Source organism: Copadichromis virginalis, linkage group LG13 (genome assembly GCF_057382275.1).
Source record: "Copadichromis virginalis isolate Kocher_CV1m ecotype Utaka linkage group LG13, C_Virginalis_male_GT1.1, whole genome shotgun sequence".
Lineage (NCBI taxonomy): Eukaryota > Metazoa > Chordata > Actinopteri > Cichliformes > Cichlidae > Copadichromis > Copadichromis virginalis.
This window is the reverse complement of record NC_140630.1, coordinates 24126786-24154747: the sequence shown is the minus strand read 5'-3', so window position 1 is coordinate 24154747 and position 27962 is coordinate 24126786. Positions and strand designations below refer to the sequence as shown.

Here is a 27962-nt window from a genome sequence, read left to right as displayed (position 1 = left end):
GGTCTGGACGTCCGGGCAATTCGGGTGAGCAAAACGAGCACCACCAGCCAACTCGCTGTAGGCGTGGAGTTTGTGGTGACGTCATTGGATGACAGCTAGCTGTCAGAAAGTGAGTTCATTCCCCCAAGCCGAGGAGACGGAACGCCGTCAATAGGTTTTTACCCTTCCGCTGATATATAGCACATCGAGTCAGCGAGACAACGGACCAAGCTTTCCACCGAGCCCGGCCATGGATGAACAGGCGGGGCCCGGCGTGTTCTTCAACAATAATAACAACTCCATTTTACCCGGCGGTGGAAAAGGACCTCTGCCCGATGGCGACGCTGGGGAGGCGGCTAGGGCGCAGTACAGTATCCCGGGGATCTTGCACTTCCTGCAGCACGAATGGGCCCGTTTCGAAGTAGAAAGGGCACAATGGGAGGTGGAACGAGCCGAATTACAGGTAAAAAAGCTGCATTTTTTTCTGTACACGACAACATATTAGCGGCATTACCAGGGCTGGCCTTTTCTAGTAACTCGCGTTGAGTTTGTGTGTTTGATTGTTCGGGCTAATGGTTAGCTTGCTAGCTGTAGTTCAGAGGCTAAACGAGCTGCAGCGCCCCTCTCAGCCAGCTGCACGACGACTGTTTGCGACCTATTTACTGTGGCGAAAACCACGAAACTTACCCTCTACTTTTATAGTTTGATAAACTCGCTTTAGGCGTTTTTCAACATGATAATATATCAGTTTAAAACCAAGGTGATTGCTAGATTTAATGACAAAATAGTTCATGTGTAACGTAAACTATGGCTACTTGCTATTTCGAGCTAAATCTACTATCACCCTGTGTTTGTTTGAATCGTGCTTTATTCCCAGTCCCATTAAAAAAATGATGTGGAGAGATAATAGCAGGTTTCTTTTATGCTCTGATCTTTCGGGAGCTGCCAGTGCTGACAGACGGCACACACTACACAAGAGAGTGCAGTAACTATGTCTTGTTTATGAATCTTATCGCAAGCTAGCTGCCATGTAAAGCCACTCCTGATGCCTGAATTTAAAACACTGCACGGCGTTTCTCTTAGAGATCGAACAGGTCTCTCTTGTAAATGAGTCACTGAGTCTCAATAGGGCTACCTGTAAAAATAAAGGTTAAATTAAAAAAAATATATGTGTGGGGATATCTCCACGATTGGCATCAGAATAAATTATTCGCGGTTTATTTTACTTTCTTGCTTTGTTCTATTTTATTTTAGGAACAAAGCAGGTTTTTCGTCCCATGAACTATAATTTTGTTAATCTGCAAACCTGATGCAAGCTGGGATCTTTAGTGGTGAGTTTGCTTAAACGAGAAATTGATGTCTGACAAAGTTCATCTTCTTGAGATTCTCAGTAAGACTAGAATTTGAATTTTCTCACTATGTATGCAGGTGAATAATTAACCCATGCTGACTATACTGGCTTCCAGGAGTAATGGTTATAATACACGAAGCCTTATTGGATTTTTCTTTTCTTTTTTTGGTCTGTTTAAAATGATTTTGGGCTCTTTCCACCAGACTATTTTTTTAACTAGGAGTTGAGAGGGCAGCTTATTGTAGATGTGCTCTTGTCACTGTACCTAATGTTTAAAAGATGTGTTTTTCTTTCCAATATTTTGACCTGGCTGTGGGGCGGCAGCTGCTGGATCCCAAACGGAACTTTCTGTGATTTTTGCAGCAGGAAGCTCCATGGATTTACTGACCTCAGCTAACAAAGGGAGGAGAGGGAGACACGGCATTGTTTCTAAACTGGTGACGTACCCTCATCAGTGTAGTAGGGTTTTGAGTCATCAGCGTCATGCGGCACTTTGAGTCTGGCTGAGGTATTGAGCTTCCTGTGTGCTGTCATGAAGCAAGCTTATCAGCGAAGGAGCTGCAACAACTGCGGTGAAGCACAGAGAGGCTGCTGTACGGCTCTTTAGGTGGTTTATTTGTGGCGGCAAAAAGTGCGCGCTCAGTTTGAGTTCTTGTTTTTGTCATACGTAACCCCAGGCTGGTTAATCCTTTGAAAATCATTCTTTCTACACCAGACAATTGGCAACTTTTGGATTTGTCATATTTGTGCTCTGATCCTTGTGGCACAGGATGTATCTGGTTAAAATAAATCCTCTAGTTTGTCTATTGTGAACATTGCTGTTAACCTTAATGTCTTTCAGTGGTAATATTTCACTATATTGGATTATAAACGATGACTAACATATTACAAATCTTCCACATGGAGAGTAACCTTGCTGTGCCCTTGAGGAACACCTACTTATTCCACAGATATACATAACTTTTTCCAATAGAGGGGCTTGATGGGTTAACTTTCAGGAAAAGAGGCACAGTGAGGAAGAAAGGATAGCAAGTCATTTAAATGAGCATAAATAGACATGCATGAATAATGAAAGGCTGTTGTGGACCTAGAGCCTTGATGGAAGATACCACACAGCATCAACAGTGCATTCGTTTCTTCTCCACCTTATCCGACTGCAACATACCTCTCATAGTGTTCATCATCTTGTCTGCACAATGTCTTTCTTTTAGCTGTAGACTCAAATCTTATATGAGATCTTTACAAGTTTTGACAAGGTTGTACTTGTAGCGGTTTCATCACCTCTCAGGATTCCTTGTTCCTTTTTTTTATTACTGGTGGTGTAGTCAATGAATGGCAGACAGTTGGAGCTGTGTTTTATGTCACTGTTTGGGAGGAAGGCAAACCCAGGGCTTGTACTGTAGGAATGTTGTCCAGCCAGCCTGTTAGGTCATGCTCAGAGCCACTCCTCTTTACTGGAGCTGCACAGAAACTGTTCTCCTCTACCCAACCTTTCCTGCTGTTGTACATCATACGTTCATGGTTTGACTACAGCAAAGTAATCATTGGTAAGAAGTGGACTGACTCAGTCGAGGTGATTTGTTGAGCTGGTGGTCATATGTTACAGCTCTAGTTATTCTTTAGTATGTTATCTTGGCAATAACAGTCGATGACAATAACTCAGAATAATCATTATTTCATTTCAACTTAATAAATCTTTTTAAATTATGTACAAAAACTGGTGATTGTTACATTGTCCACCTTTCCTATTATCAGAGCAGCTGTAAAAATTCCCAAAGATACTCAATTTAGAGTTTATAATAGAAATACAGCAAATACATGCATTTTTTTTAATTGCTGAAGATGCAGCTAACAACCAATGAACCTGCCTAAATGACTGGAAATCACTTTTTCAGTGTAATTTCTTCAAATGTATAGTGATGGAGCTCAAGCGTCCTGTGCAGAAAACTGTAGCCACTGGAGTGGAAACGGGCGGCACCACAATATGCAAACGAGGACTGAAATGGTAACAAAATGCAGCTAGCTAGCTAAAAATATAATTTTCCACAATGTCAAAGGGTTATTTTAGCAGTGAAATCTAATGTTGCGTACACTAGGAAATGTTTTGCTAAGGCAGTTGTGAGCATAATGCATCTATCAAAGTTTTCTGAGTTCTCTCCATACCACAGAATGCTTATTGTCAACTGCAGAAACATGTTAAGATAAAATGTAACTTCCGATAGCCTAAAACTTGAATTTGGTTATTATCTAGTAATCTGATACACATATAGATGTAGAGTAGACAGGAAAGTGAGGAGGAATTATGGTCAGAAAACGGGCTAGGAAGCTGCAACAAGGACTGGGCCACCTGCTCGACCAGGTGAGCTGTAGCGGCTCCCCCCGGTTTTCCTATTTTTCCTGTTAATCCAGTCCCTGCAAGGGTTGGTGTCCGAGTTATAATAGGTTATAAAAACCTGGATAGAATTAACCAGAAGACAGCTTTACAGTATCCAGCATGAATAGGAGCCATGGATTGTGTCTATCAGTGTAAAGAGTTTATTGATATTATATACCATGGAAAAGAGTTGATTGATTTTTCTGTTTTTTAATTAGTCAGTGGTCTGATAATTACTTTCCAGTTGAACGCTTGAACAGTCACTCAAATTGCCATCGGATCGGTCAGAGTAGCTTTATGTTGGCACTGAAACTAGAGGAGGGCTTTGCCTGTTTAGTTTAGCTGGTTTTTAATTTGAATGATAGAGAAGGGGCCAGTAAACCGAACTGACCTTTGGTTATTTACCAGGATCTTTACATACAATTTTCATATTGTAAGAGCGATCTGTCATTTAGAAAGGGGGAAAAAAAATCGTGTTCATATTGCTATATTGATTTAGCTCGCATCACCCTGCTGTGCTGATTACTGCTGATCTATTTCAGTTATGATGATTGAATTTGAATCAAAATGACTTCCTGTACAGGCCATCCACTGTGCTCCCTTAGCTGTCCAGTTATGGGGAAATCCCTGCTCCGTGGAGTATCTCCTTGCCAGAAGTATTTGTCAGCAGCCATAATTTGACACCAGGAGAAGGTTGAAGGTGACACAGGGTGTTGGATGGCTTCATGTGGGTGCACACTGAAACGTGGGCTGTCTTCACAGTATAGAAGCATCTCTTGTATTTCTGCACCAAAAGCTTTTACCATGAATAAGATTACCATGATAAGAAGTCTCGTGCTATTTGATTACTTCACTCCGTGTGGACGGCAGCAGCCTAGAATTACCCTGCCTCCGGTAGATGACTTATTGCCGTGATGTTGTGTTTACTTTTACTAATGGCAAAACCTGAAGCATATTTAACTCAATGGTGCAGCAAAAAGAAGGACCGAACTGTGCACAAACATCTACACAAGCATGCCGTGGCATTCAAAAATTCAGAAATGGGAGTCACCGTCATTCCTGAGTCGATACTATGTCCACCCCCAAGCTGAAGCTATTTTTGCCCTCTCAGTGTGCGCCTCTGAGTGGGAAAGTACAAAAAGTACGTGCTTCCATCCAAGAATATGGTAGTATAAGTACCGGTTTCTCAATATCCTTGCCTTCTGAAACTGGCAGAGGAAACTTGGGCTCCCAAAGAAACACTGTGCACATTTTTAAGATCTCACAGACTGAGAAGGCAGCTATCGACACCTCGTATGAAATATTCCCTTGTAATGTAATGAGTAGTTTAAAGGGGATTGTGTTTTTCCTGTGAAAGAGCCCGACTGGATCTGTGTTTATTAACTAAAGCCCGGCCCTCTGAGCTTTGCTCCGCTGCCACCGTTGGACTGACACCAGAGCCCTTCTCTGTGCTGCAGAACCGCCTTGTCGGCTTGTTAATTCCCTTCTCCTTCCTCCATTCACACTTACAGCCTTCATCTGCCTACGTGGGTGTGCGGGAGAGCTGCCTCCTTTCGTGTTATTGTAAATTTGAGGTCAGCAGTTTGTCAGAGTTGTAAATTGGTGTACTCACCAGATCAAATTGCTGTTGTCTTGATGTAATGTGGTGACAATGCGATGTAATCTGGTCTGTCATTTTGCCTTTTTTATTTGAAATGCTTCTCTCCCTGTCTTTAAAACAAATTAGAGTCGAACTTTTCTAAAACTTCTACTCATATTTTATCCACCAGCACATTTTGCATCATATTATAGTTTATACAAGAAATGATAACGCTGCATACGTCTGAAAATTAAGTCAAAACTGTGTCAAACTAGCTTTAAACCAAAGTAATATAGAAAACGGGGACGACACAGACCTTTCAGTCCCACAGGCTCTTTTCTTTTTAGTAACTCTGTCTTAAAATTGCCTGTTTCAGACTTTGAACATCATCACACTCTTCATCCTTGTTAAGCTGCTGTTTGTGCTGATCTCTCTGAGTTTGAAGTACATGTGTTCGTGTCTGCATGTGCAACGCGAGGCTTATGCAATATTAATGCAGAAACATGGGATGCAGCACCCTTGTCCTTAAGAAGCCCAACAAAAAAGGCTTGTGTTTGCACCCTCCGAGGTAGCACCGTGGTGTCGGCTCCACATGAGATTGATGATGGTTTAAGTGTAAAATGGAGCTCAAGTGAAAACGATGTGTTTTTGACTTGAAGCAGCCTCTGCCAGTTTGATTATTTGTCTTTTGATTTCTGGGTGTTGTACAAAAGGTGGGAGGCAAGAGATATTCCAGAAAAATAAGCAGAAATCTACACCACAGTTTGGACAGACTAACACTAAGCTGCTCATCAAAGCATTTCTGAGTCTCTACTCATGCACATGAGCTCTGAATTTGAAATATATGCAGTTTGTTTGCAGCCTTTTAAAAGGTGCTGTCTGACTGGAAGTGAGCGGGTGTGGAAAGAGCTGTCATAATGCAAACACTTAAGTTACCTTTGGCATGCTGAGTGGAGGAGGCGGCTAAAGGGTTGTGCAACTGGTGTTAGCATTAGGATAGTAAAAAGAATACTTCAGCTGGACTCAACCTTAATGTACAACTGCAACAAAGGGACTTATAAAAGGTGACTTTATATCTAAGCTGTGGTCACTGTTCCTAATATATCTGTCCACAATTGTTTTTAATACACCCAATGTTGCAAATCGGTAAGTGATCAGTGAGTTTGCTGTCTCTATGGCGCTGTTGATTTCCTTACTTGTGTATCAATGCAATACTGAGTTTTGAGTTCTCTGTACTTTTTTGTGCTGGGTTTGCAAAGACCATGCAAAAATGTGTTGCAATAATGACTGTGACCTTTACACTTTGCTTTACGTTGAAAGGGTACCAAATAATTCAGCGTGGTATCAGAAAGGTCTTAAACTTGGATCCTTTTAGTGTAGCTATAGAATATTACATGAACTGAGGATTTGGTAAACATTGCAGGTTGGAGCAAATCCAACCAACAACATCTTGAGTCAGAATATCTGTTTTGCACTTCAGTATGAATAGTTTTCTGACAAAGTGTCCATGTAAACGAGAGGCTTGTGTTTCGAAATAGTAGGTGCAAATACCAAAGATTCATTCTTTTCCAGATGAGCTGCAAAGAGCTCATGTTTATCTGCTGTAGCCACGTTACATTAGCCCCAGCTCCTCTGTCCTGCTGCTTCTTCTGTTCTTTGGCTCCTTTCTTTCTTTCTTTTTTCTCCTCTCTTCCTTTTGGTACTTTTGTTATGGCATGCATGGAATGTACTTGGCTAGTTATCGGGGCGGCCATCACGTTGCTCTCTAGTTTGTGGTGATGGTGAGAGTAAATCCGGTGTTCCCTGAAAGAAAAGATGTTTGAATTGTAAACGTGGGATTTACACAACCCCCCCTGCCCCCACCTTCTCAGTCTGCGGCTGGAGGTCCAGCCTGCGTGGCCGTTCTTTTGCATGTGGTTACTCACGAAAATATGCATTAATATCCGGCAAATTTCTTTTTTCGTGTGATGAGCTCAGCCTTGCTGAAGGATTTTTCACACTGTTCACTGTGTTGATTAAATAGACTCATTGTTTTGCGGACGTCTTTGACTGTGACGCAGAACTAGTCTGGAAGAAAACATGTCTGGCATTCGCAAATCGTAGACTTGAAAGTCTTGTTTAATTAAATTTTGTGGAAATGGGGTTGGCAGTCATCATACATTCATTGACTGAAAATGAAGTTGAAAGGCGGAAGAAGACATTTGACAGAATTGTTTTCCTTCTGTTGTCTTTCATTCATTGCCAACACTGTGTGGTTAAGTAATCCACCTTTTAACTCTTGTCAGAGTCATGCAAGTGTGGTAAGGTTACAAATGAAGATGATTTTTCTTGTAAATGGTATGGCAGCCACAGTCATCAAACTAAATGATACCGCAAGATTATAAAATCAGTATCTCCTTTAAATACTCTAAGAGAATAAAGTAGACCTGTATCTTAGATATATTTTCATTTAGTAGTAGAGTAGCAGTGAAAGCTGCTACCTGTCCATGTTTCCTTATTTTACTAATTAAATTTAGAATAGAGTTATTCAAAACAGAAGAGATTAATGCTAGCCAACCATCTTACCAGTGCTGCTTACCAGGATCTAGAGGTTAGTGGCTGTTGTTTATTTTCCTCTCTATCCTAGCATTAGCCTATCTCTTCTGCCTCCTTTTCCTGTCTCTGAAAAGCCCAGCGCTCTAGATGCATGCCCCATTCTACATGTCTCTTGCTCAGACACACTAAGGAGCCCTTATCCAGCAGCGCAATAATGCAGTCAGTGTGAGGCTGGGAATTAAATGCTTCCTGTGTCTCTTTATGGCCAGAGTTGACTCATTGCATTCCTCCCAAGGTTAATGTTTGATGGAGAAGAGATGGCGAGCCAGAGATTCACAGAGCCGCACTCTTCTCTATCTCTGGCACGGCAGGACTCCAGGGGTCCCTGGGCCAGCGCTTCATGTGGATAAGGGAGTGAATGGCCACTTGCTATCTCAAGCAGCACAGATGTACAGTTTCATCTGCGGTGGAACATTAGACAGTGAATTGAGCCGGAGTGAAATAACAGCCTTTGGAGTTGTTCTTACACTTTGTCATCGTTTTGGATCTGATAGGACTTCACTGTGTGGCCTTGCCTTTGCTGTCATTGTGGAAACAATTGAGCTGTTTTTCTCCACTGAAGCAGTCGTGACACATTTTAATTGAAATGTACTTTTTTGCTTCAGCAAATAAAGACCAGATTCACTCGATATGAGAGCCATTAAATGGAAAATAGCTCCAAAATTAGCTTAATGAAGTTGTAAGTGGACCCTTTTACTCGTTATCCAGTTTCAGTGCCCCAAAGCAGTGATCGCTACTGATACTTGGATTCGAGCCAGTATAAACAGTATAACTTATTTTAAGAGCCAGCCAAGCTGTGATGATTTTCCTGATGCAGTAGTTTTCTAATTCCTTATTTGTGTCCTTTCTCATCCCATGATCATTTCTGTGTTTCTGTGCAAAAGCCATTTATTAATAAGTCATCATTGACGCCACTCTTTTCCTTCTGTCATACCTACAAACTAGAGCTGGGCGATATGAGATTTTTTCATATCACGATATGTTTTTTTCATTTCAGGCGATAACGATATCTATCACGATATAAGCCAAATAACTATATTTGTAAGATTTAAATGTGCCGTTGCTCACAAGTAAAATGTGAAGTAATCAGCAGCTTGTTTTTATTTAAATATTTATTTCCCATAATAAGTTCAACAGGGTAGATGTACTTAAGGAACATGAGACTTTTTCAGATAAATAAAGGCAAATATTGCAAACTACACAAAAGGCAGCCGCTAAAGCGTTTAAGTTTCAAAATAGAACAAACGAAACAGACTAAATTGTCAATTCCACTTAGAAACAAAATATTAATTCTAAAAATAAATCTTAGTTTGTTTTACAGAAGAACAGACAAAACTGACTAACCTTTGTCAATATCAAATAAACTGAGAACTAAAAGGAAATTCTCAATCTCTCCTTGTTGTATAGCTGAGCTTTTCAAACAGTTTTAACAGTTACTTTAGTCTGACAAAAGCCAAATGACGAATTAGCGCTTCCAGTCAGAGACTGAGGCTACGTCCACACGTATACGGGTATTTTTGAAAACGGAGATTTTCCGTTTTCGTTTTAAAAAATAATCCCGTCCACACATAAAGGCAGAAATGAAGGAAAACGCTGCTATGAACATGCCAAAGCAGCAGGTGGCGCTAGATTCCTAACCGTGCAGAAATGTTGGCCAATCAGAAGTCTAGAAGCCTCGGTGGGAAAAAGTAAACAAAGCTGGGGCATAGAAGCAGATGAGTCGTATGTGTGGAGGGACAGTAACTGTGTGTATGTAAGCATTTAAACACTGCAGAGAGTAGAATTAACAGTAACAGTATTGTAGAAATTCATTTCACCGAAACAATAACGTGGCGCACAGTGTGACGCATGCACCAGTTTATTGTATTTCCAGACTTGCTTTCGGCACAATTTACAGTGCACGCTACTCTGTTTTTGTCAGACTTGAAATAGCCGAAATACCTTCACACTACGGAACTTCTATGGCTCTTCCGTCCGACAATCTCTCCGGCATTGCAACCATCATCTGTTTTCTCTTCGGTCACGCTCGGTTGATTTTTCTAGTCGGCACACTCATTTCCTCCATTACGCGCTGGCTGTTTCCCAAACAAACACACCTGCGGCTTGGCACTTGTGCTGTACGTAACAAGTCACGCGACGTGACGCTGCGGCTGTGATTGGTTCGGCTCTGCGCTGCTTAATTTGGATTGGCTGACCTTTTTTTTTTTTTTTTTTTTTTTTTTTTTTTTTTTTTAAGAGGACAAGAGCAGCGAGGTCTATCGCGATAGCTTAATTTCTCTATCGAGTAAAAGTTATATCGCGATACATATCGTTATCGTTCTATCGCCCAGCTCTACTACAAACCTGATCATTAGTCCACCCGCAGGGACAAATCTGTGTTTCATCTGATAAATAAGGGCTTACTGTCTTTTTTGTGATGTGTATGATTTGGACTTTACTGTAATTTTCTCTAGTCCTCTACACTCTATTATTTTACTTTCATCATGAACCTTTTTATGAGCCTGTTTTGTTCTTGGACAGCTCCATGTTTTTATTCTTGGACTCTACTAGAGTAGCTTTACATGATTCAGAGCATAAAATAATTTGTATTTAATTGACGCTGAAGCTTTGCGCATCTCCTCAGATCTTACTCTCTTTGAAAGAAGCCTTTTTCCCCTCCGTCCTTTATAACTACATTCTTCTAATTTGCCGCCCTCTCACCTGGTTTTCCACCAGGTAATCAGTTGCTTTACAGCCCTGCCTCCTCCTGTTGTCCACGTCTTAGCATGAATCTGATTGGAATGATAAGAATGGACAACACAAACCCATACATGCATCAAAGGTTACAGCAGAGCATCACTGCTGAGAAAATCTTACACCCTTTACCTGCTCACATAACGGTGTGAAATTGTGTCTATAGCTCTTGTGTCTAAGCTCTGAAATGTGGACTGAAATATAAATCTTCTGCTGCCAGGGCATATTGAATTCTGCAAGTATTTGTATATCATTTTCTGTCTCTCTTATGTGTGCTTTGGAAGATTTAGTTGAGTTATAGAGCAGCTTAGCTGAGCAGTAATTCTGGCCTTTGTCTTAACTGGAACTGCAATAACAAGTCATTCAGCTGAACATCAACAGAAGACAAACACTTCAGTGACATGACGTTACTAAAGCTGGCAGTTCTCCTCAGCATCGCCCTTTATAGATTGGGCATCCTCGTCTTTGAGCTTTAGCCCAGCCAAAAATCCAGCTGTTCTCAGTTGACCTAAGACACTCTGAAGTAGCACCAGGTGTAACGTGTACACTCATCATTCTCTACACTGGCTATGCTGGATGCACATCCACCTGGATCCACCATAACAATATATGAATATGAGAAAAATAAGTAAAAGTTTAATAGTTTTTGTTTGTTTGTTTGTCCATCAACATCCATAGTGGCTCAAGGATGAGTAAAAGTTAATATTGTTGTTGTCAGTCCCGAATACATTACTATGGATGCAGCTATCGATCAATGCACATAAAACAAGCTGAATAAGGAACTGGAGACTGTGTAGATATAATGGTTAGAGTGGTATGAGGTAGAGTGGCTGCTTACCCAGCTTTCAGAAGCAAAGCACGTGTACACTATTATCACGCGACTGATCCTAGCTGAACTCCATGCTGTTTGCACTGTCACACTGAGGACAAATACTCTGAGGTGTAATTGCACTTTCACAACAGCAGGCTGGTTTTGATGAGTTCATCTACAGATGACTGTGGTGATGGAGAGATGAAGGAAATGCTCATAATAATTCGAGGCAGATTGAAGTGCTGTCATGACTCATTGTTGCAGGCAACAGTAGCTGCAGCAGCGCTACTTGCTATCCATGTGAAACTGTGATACAACCCACTCAAACTCGCACCATCCTCTGCATGTAGAGTGAAATGCAGGGAAACAAGTTAATAGCCATCCCCTTAAGATGTGAGCTTGGATGTTTTTAGAGGGAATTGTCGTCTTCTTTTTGAAGTTAAACACAGGAGCAGTCAGACTTGTGCTCCTGCTTTCCATCTTTCTTTGCAACATATCGACCTTAATGATGCTGTTCAGGTTGTGTTAATGATTTTCAACATTACTCCAGTTAATTTTGTCATCTCCTCCTAGCTCCACAGAGGCACTTAAATCCCTTCTTGTGCTTCTTGTTTTTCTTGTGATCATTTAGCAACTGAGATGGATTCTACAGCAATTTTATTATAGCAGTGAAATGGAAACGGCGGCATTCTCATCCTCTCTGTAAACAGCACAGCTTTTACACACTTTAGCAGCTTTTAAGAGTCATTTGCCCGGCTTGCTGTAACCTCATAATGTCCGATGGACTGTGTCTGTTTGGTTTATCTTTTATTTGGCTCCTGTGACTATATTTAGTGGAAGGCATATTTATAAGGATGTAATACATGCTTAACCAAAACGGGAATCTTTAAGCTGGGAAGAACGCATACTTTTTTTTTCTTTCCTTTTTTTTTTCAAGTGAAAATGTATGCTAATGTGCGTTTTTCTTTGATCTAGACACACATAGCATTATTACAGAACAAAACCAGAAGGAAACGTCTGCTAATTTGGCTAAAACTCGGAGGCGATACTGTAATTCTCTACAGGATCTGTGACTTTTTACAGCCTTTTTCCTGTGTTTAAAATGATTTTCATTCTCCAGCCTCACAATAATTGAGTTTGTTAACCACATAAAAACAGAGGGGCTATCTAATAATAAAAGACTAGAGACCATCTTGTGATGGAATTACTTGAGCAGCAATCTCAATGAGTTCTCTGAATTAATCACCTAATTGTCTTCAAAAATATTGTGTATGCCAGATGAAGACACATCAGGCTTGGGTCATCAAATCATCAGACTGAGGCTGGATTGTATTTTACCTTGAATTTCTTCTTAAATAAACCTCTGTGTTGTTTTGTGCGTGTATCTTGCGTGGTTTAAAGACTTTGCCCACAGACGGACACATAAACACCTGCCAAAGTCCTCTGAGATTCCTGCTAATGTCGGTGTCACCAGGAAAATATTTGTCATGAGGACGTGCATGGTGGACTCAAAAGGTGAAAACCAGCCATACCAGCTTTGCTTTAATGGATGAAAAGGCATAATAAGGTTCATAAAATACAACCATATAGAGTAATTTTACCTCTCTTGATAATTCTTTTTCCTTTTAAAAATTTCTTTACACAGCAAAACACTTCACACTGGATTGTGTTTTTAGTGCCCTTGCTGCAGCTCATGTACTGTATGCTACACCGTGAGTTTGTATGCTACACCGCTGTCATTGCGAGTGTGTATGTGTGCACACATGGCCGCACGCGTGTGGTACCCGGCAATGTAATGTAACGCTGACTCAGACCGAGTGCGTCAACAGCTGTTGCCTGTTAGTGAAGAGAGACAGTGGCGTGGAGAGGGAGGGGGACGGTTGCCGCGTGGGGGGAGTGAGGAGGTTAGATTAAAATAGAATAGTACAGATAGGCTTTGTATTTCCCATCATGCCACACACATTGATTTGACATCATCCTATTTTAGTCTTGACAAAAGAAGTTGTTTTTCAGATGTGAGGCAACATCTGAAAATCTCTTTGACGTCGTTAACTAATATCTAAGATGGCAAAACCTCTGAGACGTCAGCTCTATTTATAAAAGCAACCACTGTGACTCTCTCAGCTATTTACTGACAGTCCTATTTTTGTGTTTTCAGGCCCAAATCGCCTTCCTGCAGGGGGAAAGGAAAGGCCAGGAGAACTTGAAGAAAGACCTTGTCAGAAGGATCAAAATGCTCGAGTATGCGCTGAAGCAAGAGAGGTGAGTGCCCTACCACCCACTTCTTCTGCAGCCCACCCACAGCACACACATACCTCAGCAAGTCTCCAACAAATGCAGTGTTTTCAGGTTTTATAATAAAAAAAAAAAAAGGTTCCTGCCACTGAGACTGTTTTAAGGGGTACCGTAGCTGTGTCAGATTCTCACTAGTCAACAAAGCATCACGTTGGATTTGTTGATAAAGATTCGAGCCGCTGTGTTTCAGCCATATGCCGTGTCGCCTGCTCAGCCACGGAGCTAAACTGATGCTTAAAGAGTAGTGGGCTTTCTTTGCCTCCCCCCCCAAAATTTCCTCTTATTTTCTCTGTCCCAGTCTGATGTCTCAGCTGGTGTCAGCAGAAGCAGAGTGCTAGAGAGATTCCCCCGAGTCCAGCTGGTGTTATGTCTCCAGTTGAGAGCAAGTGTTGGCATGAACGCTTTGTATGCTGTCAGATGCTCATGGCTGCACGGTCCCCAGCAGGAGGACAGAATTGGAAGGAGTAGGAGTCCTCTCTCTACCAAAGGCGAGGTCACCGTTGGCACGTTCTTTCCAAGACGAAAGGGCGATGCAGTAGTAGTGGTGGTGACAACACTTTGCATTTCCCTTTCTCTTTGAAGCATGGCTGCACACTGGAACAGAGATGTCAGTGATGTCTACACATCTCTATTAAAGTGTCTCTAAGCCACCGAGCACATTACCCCAGCGGGGCTTGAAGAATTAACAGTCTTTAAACTGATAAAATAGGCCTCTGGATTTTTGTAAGTGTGATTTAGTGCATTCTTTATGTAGCCAGGCACTCGGATCACTGTCTCAGCAACCACACAGGATGTATGTAACTGCTCTGTGGCTGACAGTCGAAGGCTCTGATTGTGTTTGAAGCCTGTGAGCTGAAGAAGCATTGCTGAACCAAGACAGTGAGCAGAGTCCTCCCTGGATAAGTAAAGGTTAAACACAAGAAAGTGAAAACTGGGGTAGGTAACAAATGAAATGGCTGGCTGCAGGTATCATAATTAGATCTGGGAGCAGGGAGATTGTGTAGGCTAATGAGGGCCTTAACACAACTGAGTTAGACAGGTGTCAGAATGGGTTAGCACTTTCTCGTTCCTCCGGTCACCTCAGAGGTTAGTTATATTTTGCCTCCATGCGCTCTGCGAGGAGCATCGTTCTGGGTTTGAGCGTCAGATCTTCTTCTGGCTGTTTGCAGCATGTATTTGTCTACTTTTCTCCAGTGAGATCACTACAGACGTTGCCTCTGGAGCAACACTTAACCCAGAATTACTACCACTATGCCTGGTTGCTAAGCAACCGGTCATGTCTCCGAGGGTATCTCAAAGCAATATCAGGAATGGCTTTCTGAATGTAGGGTGTACCCAATTTAAAATGAATTAGATTTTGATGGGGGTTGCTTCACACCGCTCTCATGTGATGGTTCCTCTGCATCACAGACATGAGTGAACACAAGCGCTCCTTGTGTGGACTCCACTGTTGTGGATGCGTGTGAAGCCACTGGAAGAAACTTCACGTCATTATTGCGAAAGCTGAATCACCTGAAACTGTGATGTCATCACTGTATGTGTAAACTCCATTAATGTTTATCCGTTTTGAACAGCAACTGGAAATGTCAAACAAGTTAAATAAAATTTCAGCGACTGTAACCTAAAGGCTTGTAGAGTAAAAGGTTATTATGTCAGTTGGCATATATTATCCCCCACAGCTGAAAAAAACATTAGTCACTTAATTGTTTGTTAACAGAAAACTGATTAAGTCGTCTTTTTTGGTTTAAAAAGAAAAAAAAGACAGATTTACTAGTTTCAGCTGCTCAAATGTGAATATTTACCTGTTTCCTTATTTGTCTCTAAACATTCAAATAATTTAATTTGAATATGTTCACTCGTATACAGGAGACTACGATGAGCCGATAAATGCTGGAAATTCGAGTTCAAAGCAGTCCTGTTTTATATACTGTCAGAAATATGCTATTTAATGATTCGGTACACGCTGTCTTACGTTCCTATTACAAGTGTGCCTCTTGTTTAAGCTAACCGGTCTGTGAGAAGTAGAACAAGTTGCAGCTGGGCCGACTTTGGGAGCTTATTATGCAAATATTGTGCATAATGAGTTTTTTAAATAGCTTTTTTGGGCCGTTTCTGATCAATCCTGTTTACTTATTTGCCTCTGTCCCCCTTTTTTCTCCTTTCTCTCTTTTACTCCCAGAGCCAAGTACCACAAGTTAAAATATGGGACAGAGTTAAACCAAGGTGACATGAAGCCTCCAAGCTACGACTCGGGTAAGTCCATGGAGACCCAAACGGCCAGCTCCACCTCCTCACACTAAATCACTGTGATTGTTGAGTTCACATACCTCTGGTGACAGGATGGTTACGCATGCGAAGCTCCTGCGATCGTGTTGAATCTTGTTTGTCTCGATAGATCTGTTCAGAAGTTCCTGAATAGTGAAAGATTAGGTTTCGTTGCCATAGTACAAATATTTCATTCTAGAGCATTTAGAGGTTTTTCATAGAAACCAGTCCCTGAGAAATGGTTAGGATTATTCAGGGTGACAGTGACAATTGTTTCTGGAAAACCGATTTCTAGAAACAATGTAATTGGAGCTGAAACAGTAAATCAGTAATGAGTTTTCAAACAGCACAAGTATTACCTTGCCGTAGCCTCACAACTGCGAGAATGTGCTCCTTTTCCTGTTAACTTATTTGTTAATCTGCTTGGTAAGCTGTAATGAAAATGACTGCTTTTCTTTAATGCTGTGAGAACAACAATCAAAACAGAAACAGTCCACACAATGAAAGCTACTAGTGTTGAAGTGAGGGGTGCAACTCCCTCTCAGCTCAACATAGATAAGAAGTCCTTAAGAGCGTAGAAATGTGAAAATGTAGCCATTTCTAGTTCAACCTGCTGATGGAAAGCAGCTACACAGTTGTTGGAAAATGAGCTCGATGCTTGGGAATGTACATCCAAGAATTCTGGGAAATGCAACCAAATCTCTTTGCATGACTAAAACCAAGTTAGAAGAATTCGCACAAATTAATCTTTGATGCTGGGCATCAGTTCTCCATCTCTAGCGTGTTTTCCTTTACCTTATTTAACAGCAGCATCACTCTGAAATCTGCATGCTACCTGTTTCTTGTTATATTATTATAGTTTAATTGGCCTCTCATGTTTGGGTCCACTGCCATCGTTAAGTCAGATTGGGATATTTCCTCTCCTCATCTCTATTCATCAGAGCTCTTCAAAGCACCCGAGCCCTTGAAGTGTTGATGAATGAGAGGAGGTGAAGGGGAGAGGTGTTGGTTGATGGGGGCGGGTGGGGGGAGTGAGAGACGAGAAGTGGGAGGTGTTGCTGGTGTGGTGGCACACCTGCCCGCTCATCACCCTCTTGAATTAGGCATGACCCAGTTTTTAAGGCACTCTCATCTCTCTGCCCTGCCAATTCCACCCTGCAACGCACATAAATACGCACACTCTCCCACCCAGTCTAAACCTCATTAACGCGTCTCTGTGCTCCATGCAAAATTCCCAGCTGACTCGCCAACGGACTGTTGACTTAAAGTATCAAAGTGAGCTTTGAAAACCTTCATTGTTTGTCATAGAAAGACGGAGCGTGTCGGGCTGGATGCTGGAAGCACCAGCACACGTTGTTGATCTTTCTAGTATGTCATGAGACGGGTGGGGCAGAGACGAGTCGTTTCAGCGGTGTTAGAATTCATCACACGACATCAAATGTTTTTGCTTTAACGTCACGGAAAAAGCTGGTGACAGTGAGTTTTTGAAAATCCACTTTAAAGTCAAAGCAGCATCAAAATCCAGTTTTGTCAAATGAACAAAAATTTTTAAAGGATGTAAATATTTTTGTTTAAAGCTGTTTTGTTTTGTTTGTTTTTTAAGTGAGTTTATTAATAAATCAACTCGTTTTCACTGGAACGATTCAAAGAGAAACCATACTCTTTTCTCTATAAGTGTGTTTAACCTTTTATAGACTGAAAGAAACTGAGTACACGAGTGTATGGTTGCTGTGATTTAGGAATGTCTCGGTCGTGTTTACAGAGTGGAAATAATGTCTGTTTGCGCTGCCCTGATTTGTGTCCTCCTCGTCTCTCTCCAGACGAGGCCAATGAGAACGAGACTTCTGGATCGCTCAACAATCAGCTGTCCTGGAAACAAGGCCGTCAGCTCCTCAGACAGTGAGTGCACGCGCTTTTAAACCTCGATCAAAAAAACGGTCTTCAACCCAGAAACCTACTAAACTCGCTAAAATTAACTGCACTGAAATCGACGTCTTCTGTTGAGAACTGAAATGTCCAAATCACTGGAATGGTGTGCTTCCAAGCTTATTAATTGCTTAATCATTGCTGGAGGCAATTTTTTTTCCCTGGCAGTTGCACATTGCAAATCAGTTACGTCAAACTCATGACAGCCTTTCCCTGAGTCACATGCACACCTTTTTTCTGCTGTTTCTTCACTGTGTTCAAACTCAGAACCGAGAAAACTGAAACCCTTTTGTAGAAACACGTAGAATGGGCCCAATAAGCAGAAAGCGTTGGTTTGAATCAAGTTTAATCAATTTCCAACCTCTGCTTACATTTCTCTGAGATATTTGTCCCTTGTGTCAGTCTACTTACTATGGGCCAAAAAAGAAAGTGTGGGAAAGGGCTCCCTCACATGGCCAGCAGCCATCATTACCTGCTCCGTGTGTTTCCTTTCCTCTGGTGCACCCAGCACACTCAAGAGTGTGGTTATCCTATCATCCTGCTCTCTAGTCTGTCATTGTAAATAAACCAGACACCATCAGGCAGCCTCACACATCATCTGCCCCAACATGCCGCCTGATGATGCAGCCAATTTATTCACGAGTTCGTGTCATGGGACAGATCAATAATGTGCTAAAACACCCCTCCCTTTCATTCAGTCGCCCGCTCAGATTGCTAAAGCTTCTTCTGCGTCCCCACAGGGCAGGTGTAATATCTGATGAGTAGCTTGTCGTGGTGAGACTGTTGACTGTTAGAGACATTTTTAACAGCGAGAAGTGCTTTTGTGTCTTTCATGGTGAGGTCAAGACAGTAAAAGTAACGCAGCCGGGTTAATTTTGTCTTTCTTTGCGTCACTGCAGGACTTTACTGCTGCACAAATATTACTTAAAAACTTGGGGGAAACCATATGCATCCATATTTAAATCCTCTTACTTTGTTCCAGGTACCTACAGGAGGTGGGCTACACAGACACCATCTTAGATGTAAAGTCCCAGCGAGTCCGAGCACTGCTAGGACTAGCCGGGGATGGAGCTGGAAGGACAGGGGAACGCACGAGCACCGAGCCTTTGGTCAACGGGACAGACGCAACAACAAAGGGCACCAGAGGGTGAGCATACACCCTTTAAGGGTGTCTATACACTCCTTGTATATCACAGAATGACTGAAAATGAAAGTCAAATAAAGCTGATATAATGGAATTGAAAGGCTTGCTTTAAAAGCATAGTTAGTGCAGCTGTGTGTTTAATGCATGAATCATTCTCACTCAACAGGAAAACGGAGCTCTCTGACACCAGCGCTGTACTGGAAGCCTTCAAGTTCATTGAGAATGCAGCTGCTGAGTTCAGCGATGAAGACGAGGAAGAGGAGAGCGAGGGGAAAGACAGGACTAACGTGGAATCGAGGACGGTAAGAAACCAGTCGACCTTCCCACCTTCTGTTCTCACGTGTTTTTGCAGAAGTTGTTACTATACTATTAACAATGGCCGGCAATGATTTCCCTGCAGATCATCAGGAAGAAGCCTGCATCGTCTACGTCGCCCGCCAGTATGGACACCACTGAGGACCCTGACACAGAGGAAGTGATGAAGGGCTTCGACTTCCTGTCTAGTCCTGACGAGATGGACACCTCGCCAGAGACTAGAGGCACCGGGGACGGCACAGACTGGGGTGAGTCACACGTTAATCACCAACAGATCAGAGTTTGGAGTGGATGACACTATTAGCCAGACACTAGATACAATTAGAGCAGTTATGATATCAAAATGTTTCCTTTTTGTATTATCTGTGAGTAAATGTAAAGATCTTGTTTTCAGTTTGGTGACCGTTCATGGAGTACTTGTCATTCACATATCATGCTGTGGTCATTAGTCATGATGTTGGGAGTTTATGTTTAATCATAGTTTCTTATCCTTTCCGCCGTGTGTTCCCATAGCCAGCCAACCTGTGACCACAATGTGCATCCCACTCCTGTTTGTGTGTTCCCGGTGTATCTCACTGATCAAAAAAAATGGGCTTAATGTCATGCTGAGGTGTTTTCTTTGACTCTGACCACAGATCTTAGTGTTGAGTCATCTGTAAACCTAAAGTCAGTACACTAGACCATGCATGGGATGATTTTTCTGGTCAGATTTAGCACTGAGAACCCGCCACATGACATTAACAACCCTGCCATTACTTTTACATAGACTGGAAAAGAAATCGTGAGCAGATTAAAAGAGATGCCTGAAAATGCTGCTCCCAGTTATGTAATGTCAAAGGTGCTCACCTCAGACCTTCTGCTCTCCTGAGGGAAGCCTCCAGGAGAGCATGAGCCTTGGCCCTGCGAGGCAAATCGGGCCTCGACCAGGCCAGTTCCTCAACAGCCTCTCGGTCTGGTTTTGTTCTCCCTGTGTAGAAAAGGACGAGCAGGTTCCCATTTCTGAGGCCTGGGACGTGGACCCGGGCCTGATAACCAAACTCAAGGAGGAGTACAAAAAGGAGCGCAAGGGGAAAAAGGGGGTGAAGAGTAAGTCCTGTCGGGCGATGCTGCCTCCCTCCCTCTCCTCTCTTTGTAGAGCCTGACTTTTCCTGAGCTAAGCCAAAAAGCCTAAAATCAAAAACAAAATTTCATTTCCGTCTCTGGCTGCTCCTCAGTTTCATTTATCTTTTTGTCTCTCGTCTTCTTCGTCTTTTCAAACTGATGTCTCTTCTGTCTTCTGGTGATCATTTTCCTGTCCAAACTCATTGTTATGCTCAATGCATGTTTATCCCATTTAAGCATTTTCTTTTTTTCTTTTTTTTTTTTAAGCCGTATTCATCTTCTCCTCTACACTGTCAAATATAAGATTAATGAGTTAGCCGTGACGATAGGTCCATCTGTGTCCCATCTGGGCCAGCAATAGTACCCTCAGTCATCTGTTTCTGTATCTTCTCCAGTCATAATAACATAATCCTCACCATCTTTACCCTCATCTGTCAGCCATGTTGATGCAACAGTAACGAGTAATTTTGCCGCTGCCATAAATTGATGGCAATTAAACGCTATTTTTTTCAGTGACTCAGTGAAGTGACTCAGCTGAATACTACAGCTCTCATAATGGCAGCCCACTTCAGACCCATTCAGCCACTGAGAGCTCTTAGATTTCACATTTGTTTTGAGACCCACGCTCTGCTTTCCTGCTGTTGTGATTGAATCATGAGATCAACAACAAGTTTGCTTCACTTTCTTCTGCTCTTGACTGTAACACCACTTTACACAGTTGGCTTTTTTTCCTGCTGTGTTGGAGCTTTATCACTTTGGTGCCTGTGTGGAGGAGATCATCTGGCACTTTAAGAAGTAGTTTGACATTTGGGGGGGGAGAAATATTTCTACTGGGCTGAGAATTCAATTGTACGATCAATATACTCTGTTATCCATCTGTTGTCTATAAGCAGCATAACAGCTGCCCTTCCTCTACGGTAATGTAAGGAAACTGAGCTACATCCACCTCTGAAGCTAATTAGTCTGTTATGTTTTGTTAGTTTGACCCATTCAGAGACCATTATATGAAAACAACAGGTAAGAGTCAACAGAGCTTTCCTCCCATTGGCAATCTTTTTAATATAAACAGATATCTGCATATTCATTATTGACCATCTGGTTTGAGCAGGCTCCGGTTGCTCGCAGAACATGTGTTGAAACAAAAGAGGGATTACATTTAGCTCTAGCTGTTAATTGCCTTTTGTTTATTCCAGAAACCCTGAAAAATGGGCTCAATTCCCAAATGAATAGACAAGCCCATGGCCTGCTGAAACCTCATATATACAATGTATAACATATTTTACACCCAGTATAAAGGCAAATAGATTAGAAGATAAAGTCCACTTCCATGTTTGCGTGTCGTACACATCCCCAGGGACTACCTCAAGTCTCTGCAGGTTCCCTGGCAGCTGCTCTGAGCTCAACTATTGCCCTTCTTTCCGGACTGTATGCTAAGCTAAGCTGATGCCTGCAGTCTTGCTTTCTGTCACAAGGAGACTTTTAAAAACAGTCAAACGACTTACTTGAACAATCAGGTTTAATTCTGTTAGGAAATGCATGCAGCCCTGTAGTCCTGCACAGTAAACACTACATATACATTTATATATTCATTTATCACGCCTCAAAACGCAGCTCTATCTGAAGTTACCCTCTCCACACAGCACACCCTTTGGTGATGAATGCGCCTCAGCAACTTCTCTTTTTCTCATTTTACGAGGTTTTTTCTGGTGGCTTCTCTTCATTTTCCTTCCTTTACAATCAGAGTTTATAATTTATTTTCTTGCCTTTTAATGCTGCCTTCCTTCCGTCTTTATCTGCATTCTTTCTTTCAGCCTGTAGTTGCAGCTTTTTGACAAAATATTTTTATGTGTGTGTTTTTTGTTTTAACTCTTAACCTGACTTGCTAAACAGGACCCAATCGATCCAAGCTGCAGGACATGCTGGCTAACCTTCGAGATGCAGAGGACTTATCCCACATCCAGCCTGCACCCGCCCCTCAATCCCGGCCCAACGTACCCCGATTCAACGAGCACGATGCAAACCGAACGGATGAAGGTGCTCCAGAAAAAATACCAGCAGGATGTAGAAGTCAAACAATAGATCAGATAAAATTGCCCACAAAGTTATCGGGTTGCATGTTTATTTAATTGTTTGTTCTTTTCCCAGTTGAGTCGCTGACCTTCCCGCCCACCTCAGGGAAGTCTTTCATAATGAGCACGGACGAGGCCATGGAGAGTGAGCTGGGCCTGGGGGAGCTGGCTGGACTCACTGTGGCCAACGAGGCCGACAGTCTCGCCTACGATGTGAGTAGGAAAACACAGAAATCATTCAAAGACTCACAGGACCACTTCTTCAGAGAAAACTACTTCCTTATGTTAGCTTATGTGGCATCCTGCTTTCTTTCTCTGATCGCAACAACATTGTCTAAGTCACAGGGGAAAAACGCATCAAAAAGCTGTTTTTATAAACTGTTGCCAACAAAATGTAATAAAGATAAAAGATCTTTTTAGATCACATTTACTGCAATAATATAAGTCACGTGGCTCCAAAAGTTTTTGTTTTTTTTGTTGTGTTAAGATGGGCTGATGTTTATTTTATGCAAAAAAAGGATGTTTATCAAAGTACTGAAAAATTAACAAAGCTGTTAAGTTGTTTTCATGACAGGCAGTAAATAGTGACAGTTATGCTGCCTTTGAGGGGTTTTTTTAATCATACTTCTTTTTTTTATATATAAATCTATGAAACTGTTACTTTATGCTGCTAATAAATAAACAAAATCCTTCGCATCCAACTGTGGCTCTGCTCTGAGCTGCTGCTTATACTTTATGAAGCTGTTCATTCTGCTGATTGGATGCTGAGTTCTGCCATCTTCTCTTCAGATTGGAAACAACAAAGACGCCATGAGAAAAACATGGAACCCCAAATTCACTCTGAGGAGTCATTTTGATGGGATTCGGGCTCTGACCTTCCATCCCGTGGAGCCCGTCCTGATCACCGCTTCAGAAGACCACACGCTCAAGATGTGGAACCTCCAAAAGACCGCTCCTGCCAAAAAGTACGAATGCCTTTACTCAGACATCACCTCATCCTTTGTTTTTGTTTTTTAATAATTAAACGCACAGACGCTCTGAGCTCAGCGTGTCGTGCTGCAGCAGCAGAGCGACGCTGATTAAAGAGAAAAGCTCGTCTGTTTGACTGGAAGCCCGTAAGGAGTGCGCTTGTCTCTGTTGCCGTGCCGTCACATGATACAGTCACAGGAAACCGATCCCATGTGTGACAAAGAGCTGACGACACTGCTTCCCAAGACTTGTTATTGCCGTGTCACAACTCTGCAGCCCACACACAGTCTGGTAGTGATTTGGATTTTAGGAAGCTGAAGTCATTTTTAAGGGGAACAGTTACTGTGAATAAGACAATTAAACAGTGTGATGTCAGCTCAGTGGTGCAACGGCACATTAAAGCATTTAATCAAGTCTTTGACATTTATTCTCTGCTGGTTAGTTCTGTATGTCATAATAAAATGCAAATTGTTTGTCTGCAGAAGTACGTCCTTAGATGTGGAACCGATCTACACTTTCAGGGCTCACAGGTAAAAAACAACAAAAACAAAACACGGCGTGAATAAAACTTTGTGTTAGTGCTGGTTTAATAGATGATTCATGATTTACACCACAGGGGTGCTGTACTGAGTGTGGCGATGAGCAGTACAGGGGAGCAGTGTTTCAGCGGCGGTGTCGACGGGACTATTCAGTGCTGGAACACCCCCAATCCCAACATCGACCCCTACGACTCATACGGTAACAGCCTCGTGGGTTTTGTTGTAATTTGAGGGTTTTCTAATCAGATCACGATGTCTGAATGGAGTTCTTCTTCATTATTTCTCTCACAGATCCATCTGTGCTGCGAGGAGCCCTGAGCGGACACACGGACTCTGTTTGGGGTTTGGTGTACAGCAGCGCACACCAGCGCCTTCTCTCCTGCTCCGCGGATGGGACGGTGAGACTGTGGGACGCCAACACCACCTCACCTGCCCTCGCAGTATTCAACGAAAACAAAAGTACTGACTTTACTCGTCTTGCTTATCCTCGTTTTTCAACATTTTGTCAACTGAGCAGGTAAAATAATTTGTTTGTGTTTTTCCTGTACCAGAGCTGGGAATTCCCTCCTCGGTAGATCTGGTGTGCAGTGATCCAGCTCATCTGGTCACATCTTTCACAAACGGGCAAATCGGCCTCTTCAACATGGAGACCCGTCAGCTGGTTCTCAGTCTGGAGTCCAATTTGGAGCCAGGTAGGTTTGGAGCTGTTGGTCACTAACACACCAACACTAGCACAGTGTGATAGCGGTGGAGGAAAAACCTTAAAAGCTTATCACCAGTAAAAGTTTTCAGGGGTTGAAGCTATTTTTGAAGACATGTTAAGGCCATAATAAAGGGTCTTTACTAACATCTAGTGGTGGCTGAAGGAAATAAAACGCTGCTGTTGCTTGTTGTCCAAACTAGTTTAATTTTAGAAAGATCTGGAGATAGATGTTAATGTTTAGTATTTGTAATATGTGTTTTACAACACTAAATATGCATTTCAGCATCAAAAAAACTTATGAGAGGTCTACAAAACTAAAATTGTATTGTACATGTGCATTTAAATCCATAATTTATATTTATGCCAAGAACCCTGATTTGTAAATTTTTGAAAAGAGATTTTTTTTTTTTTTTTTTTTTTTCCCCCCGACCGATCATCCCTTTAGTTATTCTGCTGTCTCATAGCTGCTGTTTTAAAGTCCATTGTGCTCATCTGTTTTCAACAGGCACTCCCTCTCACATCAACAAGGTCCTCAGCCATCCCACTCTACCCATCACCATCACTGCGCAGGAGGACAGACACATCAAGTTCTTTGACAACAACAGTGGGAAGCTGATTCACTCCATGGTGGCCCATCTGGATGCTGTCACCAGCTTAGCAGTGGACCCTAATGGACTTTATCTTATGTCAGGCAGTAAGTACCTTATGAATCTCCCTATCCTAGATTTAATTTACCAAAACTAACATTTTCTGGTTTATTAGGTGGATTCGCCCAACAGTGTGTCGGCTGAATTTACTTGGAAACATTTTAGATGCGTCTGAAGTTAGAAGAAAATATACAGTGTTTAGAATTCTCAAAATATTCACCAAATTTCCCCTTGTGGGACAATTAAAGGATTATTCTCTATAACACTGTTATGGGTTACTTATAAGAGTGTTCATAAATAGGGATGGGTATCGTTTACGTTTTCCGATACCAGTACCAAACCGGTACTTTTGAAACTGTGCCGGTGCTCAAACCGGTGCTTAAAGAATGGAGAACACAGAACGTAAATTACACATGAACAACATTAAGCTACTCACGCAGAGAAGAACAGCTGCTGCTGCATCATCATCCGTCATCATTTCTGCTACACTGGCAGGGCTAGGGGCCAGGACTCTCCTCTTCGGGTTCTTGGGGGATGTTGCTAACTCCGGGTCCGATAACAGGCACCCACACCCGCAGTAGATGTGGTGTGAGGTCTTGCATCAAGCTATCAAATACAGTGCATTTCTCGGCTTTTAAAAAAACTCAATGCGTCGCCAGGTGTTTCATCAGATTCGAGGTGTTACCTCCTTTGCACAGTATCACCTTAAAGCACTTGTTGCTGCTGAGTTTGCATCTTTTGCTGTGAAGTACAGCCAGGGCATTTTTAATCTGTAGCTCTGCTCTAAAAGAACATACGTACCTGGGCCCGCCTACTACGCTTGCAAAGGTAAAATGATTGGCTAGAATCCAAAGTGTATGACATCTCAGTAGGTCTGGTTACTACAGTTACTACCGTGCCATAATGGCACCAGATACTGGTACCCATCCCTATTCATAAAGCTGTTCATACTCGCGCAAATTCACTTCTGCAACTCTTCTCACTCGTCATCTTCTCCACAGGTCACGACTGCTCTATCCGTCTGTGGAACCTGGAGAGTAAAACCTGCATCCAGGAGTTCACAGCTCACAGAAAGAAGTTTGAGGAATCGATCCACGATGTGGCGTTCCATCCGTCAAAATGCTACATTGCTAGTGCTGGAGCAGACGCTCTCGCCAAGGTGTTTGTATGACGCGGAGCTGCGTCTCCCCCCACAGCCCCGCTCTCTGACTCATCTTCCCGTGATCAGGGACCAATGGCGACACAGCAGAGGAAGGACCTTCAGGCAGGGATCCAATCCCACCTCACCCAGCCCACTGGTCTCCTGTCGGACTTGCAGACTATGTAGCCACTAGCAGGGCTGTGACTGTCCATAGAAAGGGTCAGCAGGGAGGCCAGTCGGGAGGGGAACTGCCCTTCTGGTCCCCCATCTACCATCCAGGCAGGCCTGGGTGTGACCGGCCACAGCGCCCCTGCATACAGACTCAAATTTAACCTCGAAAGCTCGGAGGCTCAGGACAAGTGTTAGAGCGTGAAGTGGAGAAATGAAGTCTCAAGCCCCGTCTTCTTCTTCTGCCCGTGTGGTTTCACGCTCACCCCGGATCCCTCAGGCCCTCGACCTTCCCTCTGAGACAAAACCAGGTCCGGGCCCTTTACTCCAAGTCAGGTTTTGTTGTTGTGTTCCAGAAACGTGGGGTACCGAAGGTCCGCTGGAGCTGTCACGGAAGCCTCTCACTTCCTCTTTGTCTGCTTCCCAGACTGACTCTGCTTGCTGGCCTGCCTTTATTTTCCTTTTTAAAAACACGTATTGACAAATGTGCCTTTGCTTTAAAAAGGTCTTGAAAACGTTATTTTAACAAGCTTGTTTTCGGGGAACAGGGAGGGAGGGGGGTGGCGGCGAATCGGAGCTGGTTGTCACAAAGTTGTTGATTTTAACATTGGATGTAAAATTACAAATGCTTATAATAAACAAAATATATATTCAGTCTTAAAATTTACTGTGCAGCGTGAGTTTGAGTGCTCCTTTTTGATAAGTGTGGTTGGGGAATCAGTTTTGTGCATTTCAAAGCTGGTAGAGTGATAAAAACCATTAATTATATTGCCTGTTTGTTAGATTCAAGTAATTGTACACTTCAGAAGTAAGATTACAACATATGTGTCCAAAGTAAACCATCTTGGTTATATAATTACAATTCAAACTTGGTTCTAGATGTCAACGTTAGGCATAATTAACTGATTTTTGGCCAGTTTGCTCATGTTTGAAGTGAATGGCTTGTACTGTATGTAATTTTCCCCAGTCGTGTGGACATGCTTAACTACAATGTGATGTATCATGTCCAGATATTTACAGTAGTCCAGTGTTTAGCAGGAAATTAGTGCAGTACTTTAGGACTATTTGAAATGAGTTGACCATCCGACACCAAGGGAAGAGAAATGTCCTGCAATTCCAGTTTACTGTAAACTGAGGAGGGTAATAAGAAAAGTTACGATGTTGTACGAGTAGAGTACAGCTTCAAATGAGCCATTTTCTCAGTCACTGGTTTGTATATGAAAGTATGTTCAAAATAAAACCTGCTGTAAAATGTTAA

General features: G+C 42.4%; 1 protein-coding gene across 2 annotated transcripts; it reads left to right on the top strand.

The window, feature by feature from the left end:
- Positions 1-87: 87 nt before the first annotated feature.
- On the top strand, positions 88-27962 carry LOC146695735 (striatin-like). Of its 2 annotated transcripts, XM_085478120.1 has the most exons (17): positions 88-442; positions 13581-13684; positions 15897-15970; positions 17803-17881; positions 18891-19055; positions 19219-19354; positions 19453-19615; positions 20343-20453; positions 22359-22502; positions 22614-22750; positions 23327-23502; positions 23989-24036; positions 24123-24244; positions 24337-24504; positions 24597-24737; positions 25254-25442; positions 26397-27962. In XM_085478120.1, exons 1-17 carry the CDS (start codon positions 230-232, stop codon positions 26564-26566), a joined length of 2340 nt encoding a protein of 779 aa, XP_085334246.1. In that variant the 5' UTR covers positions 88-229; the 3' UTR covers positions 26567-27962. The 2 variants fall into 2 exon arrangements, with proteins under 2 accessions (XP_085334246.1, XP_085334247.1); XM_085478121.1 differs by lacking the exon at positions 20343-20453.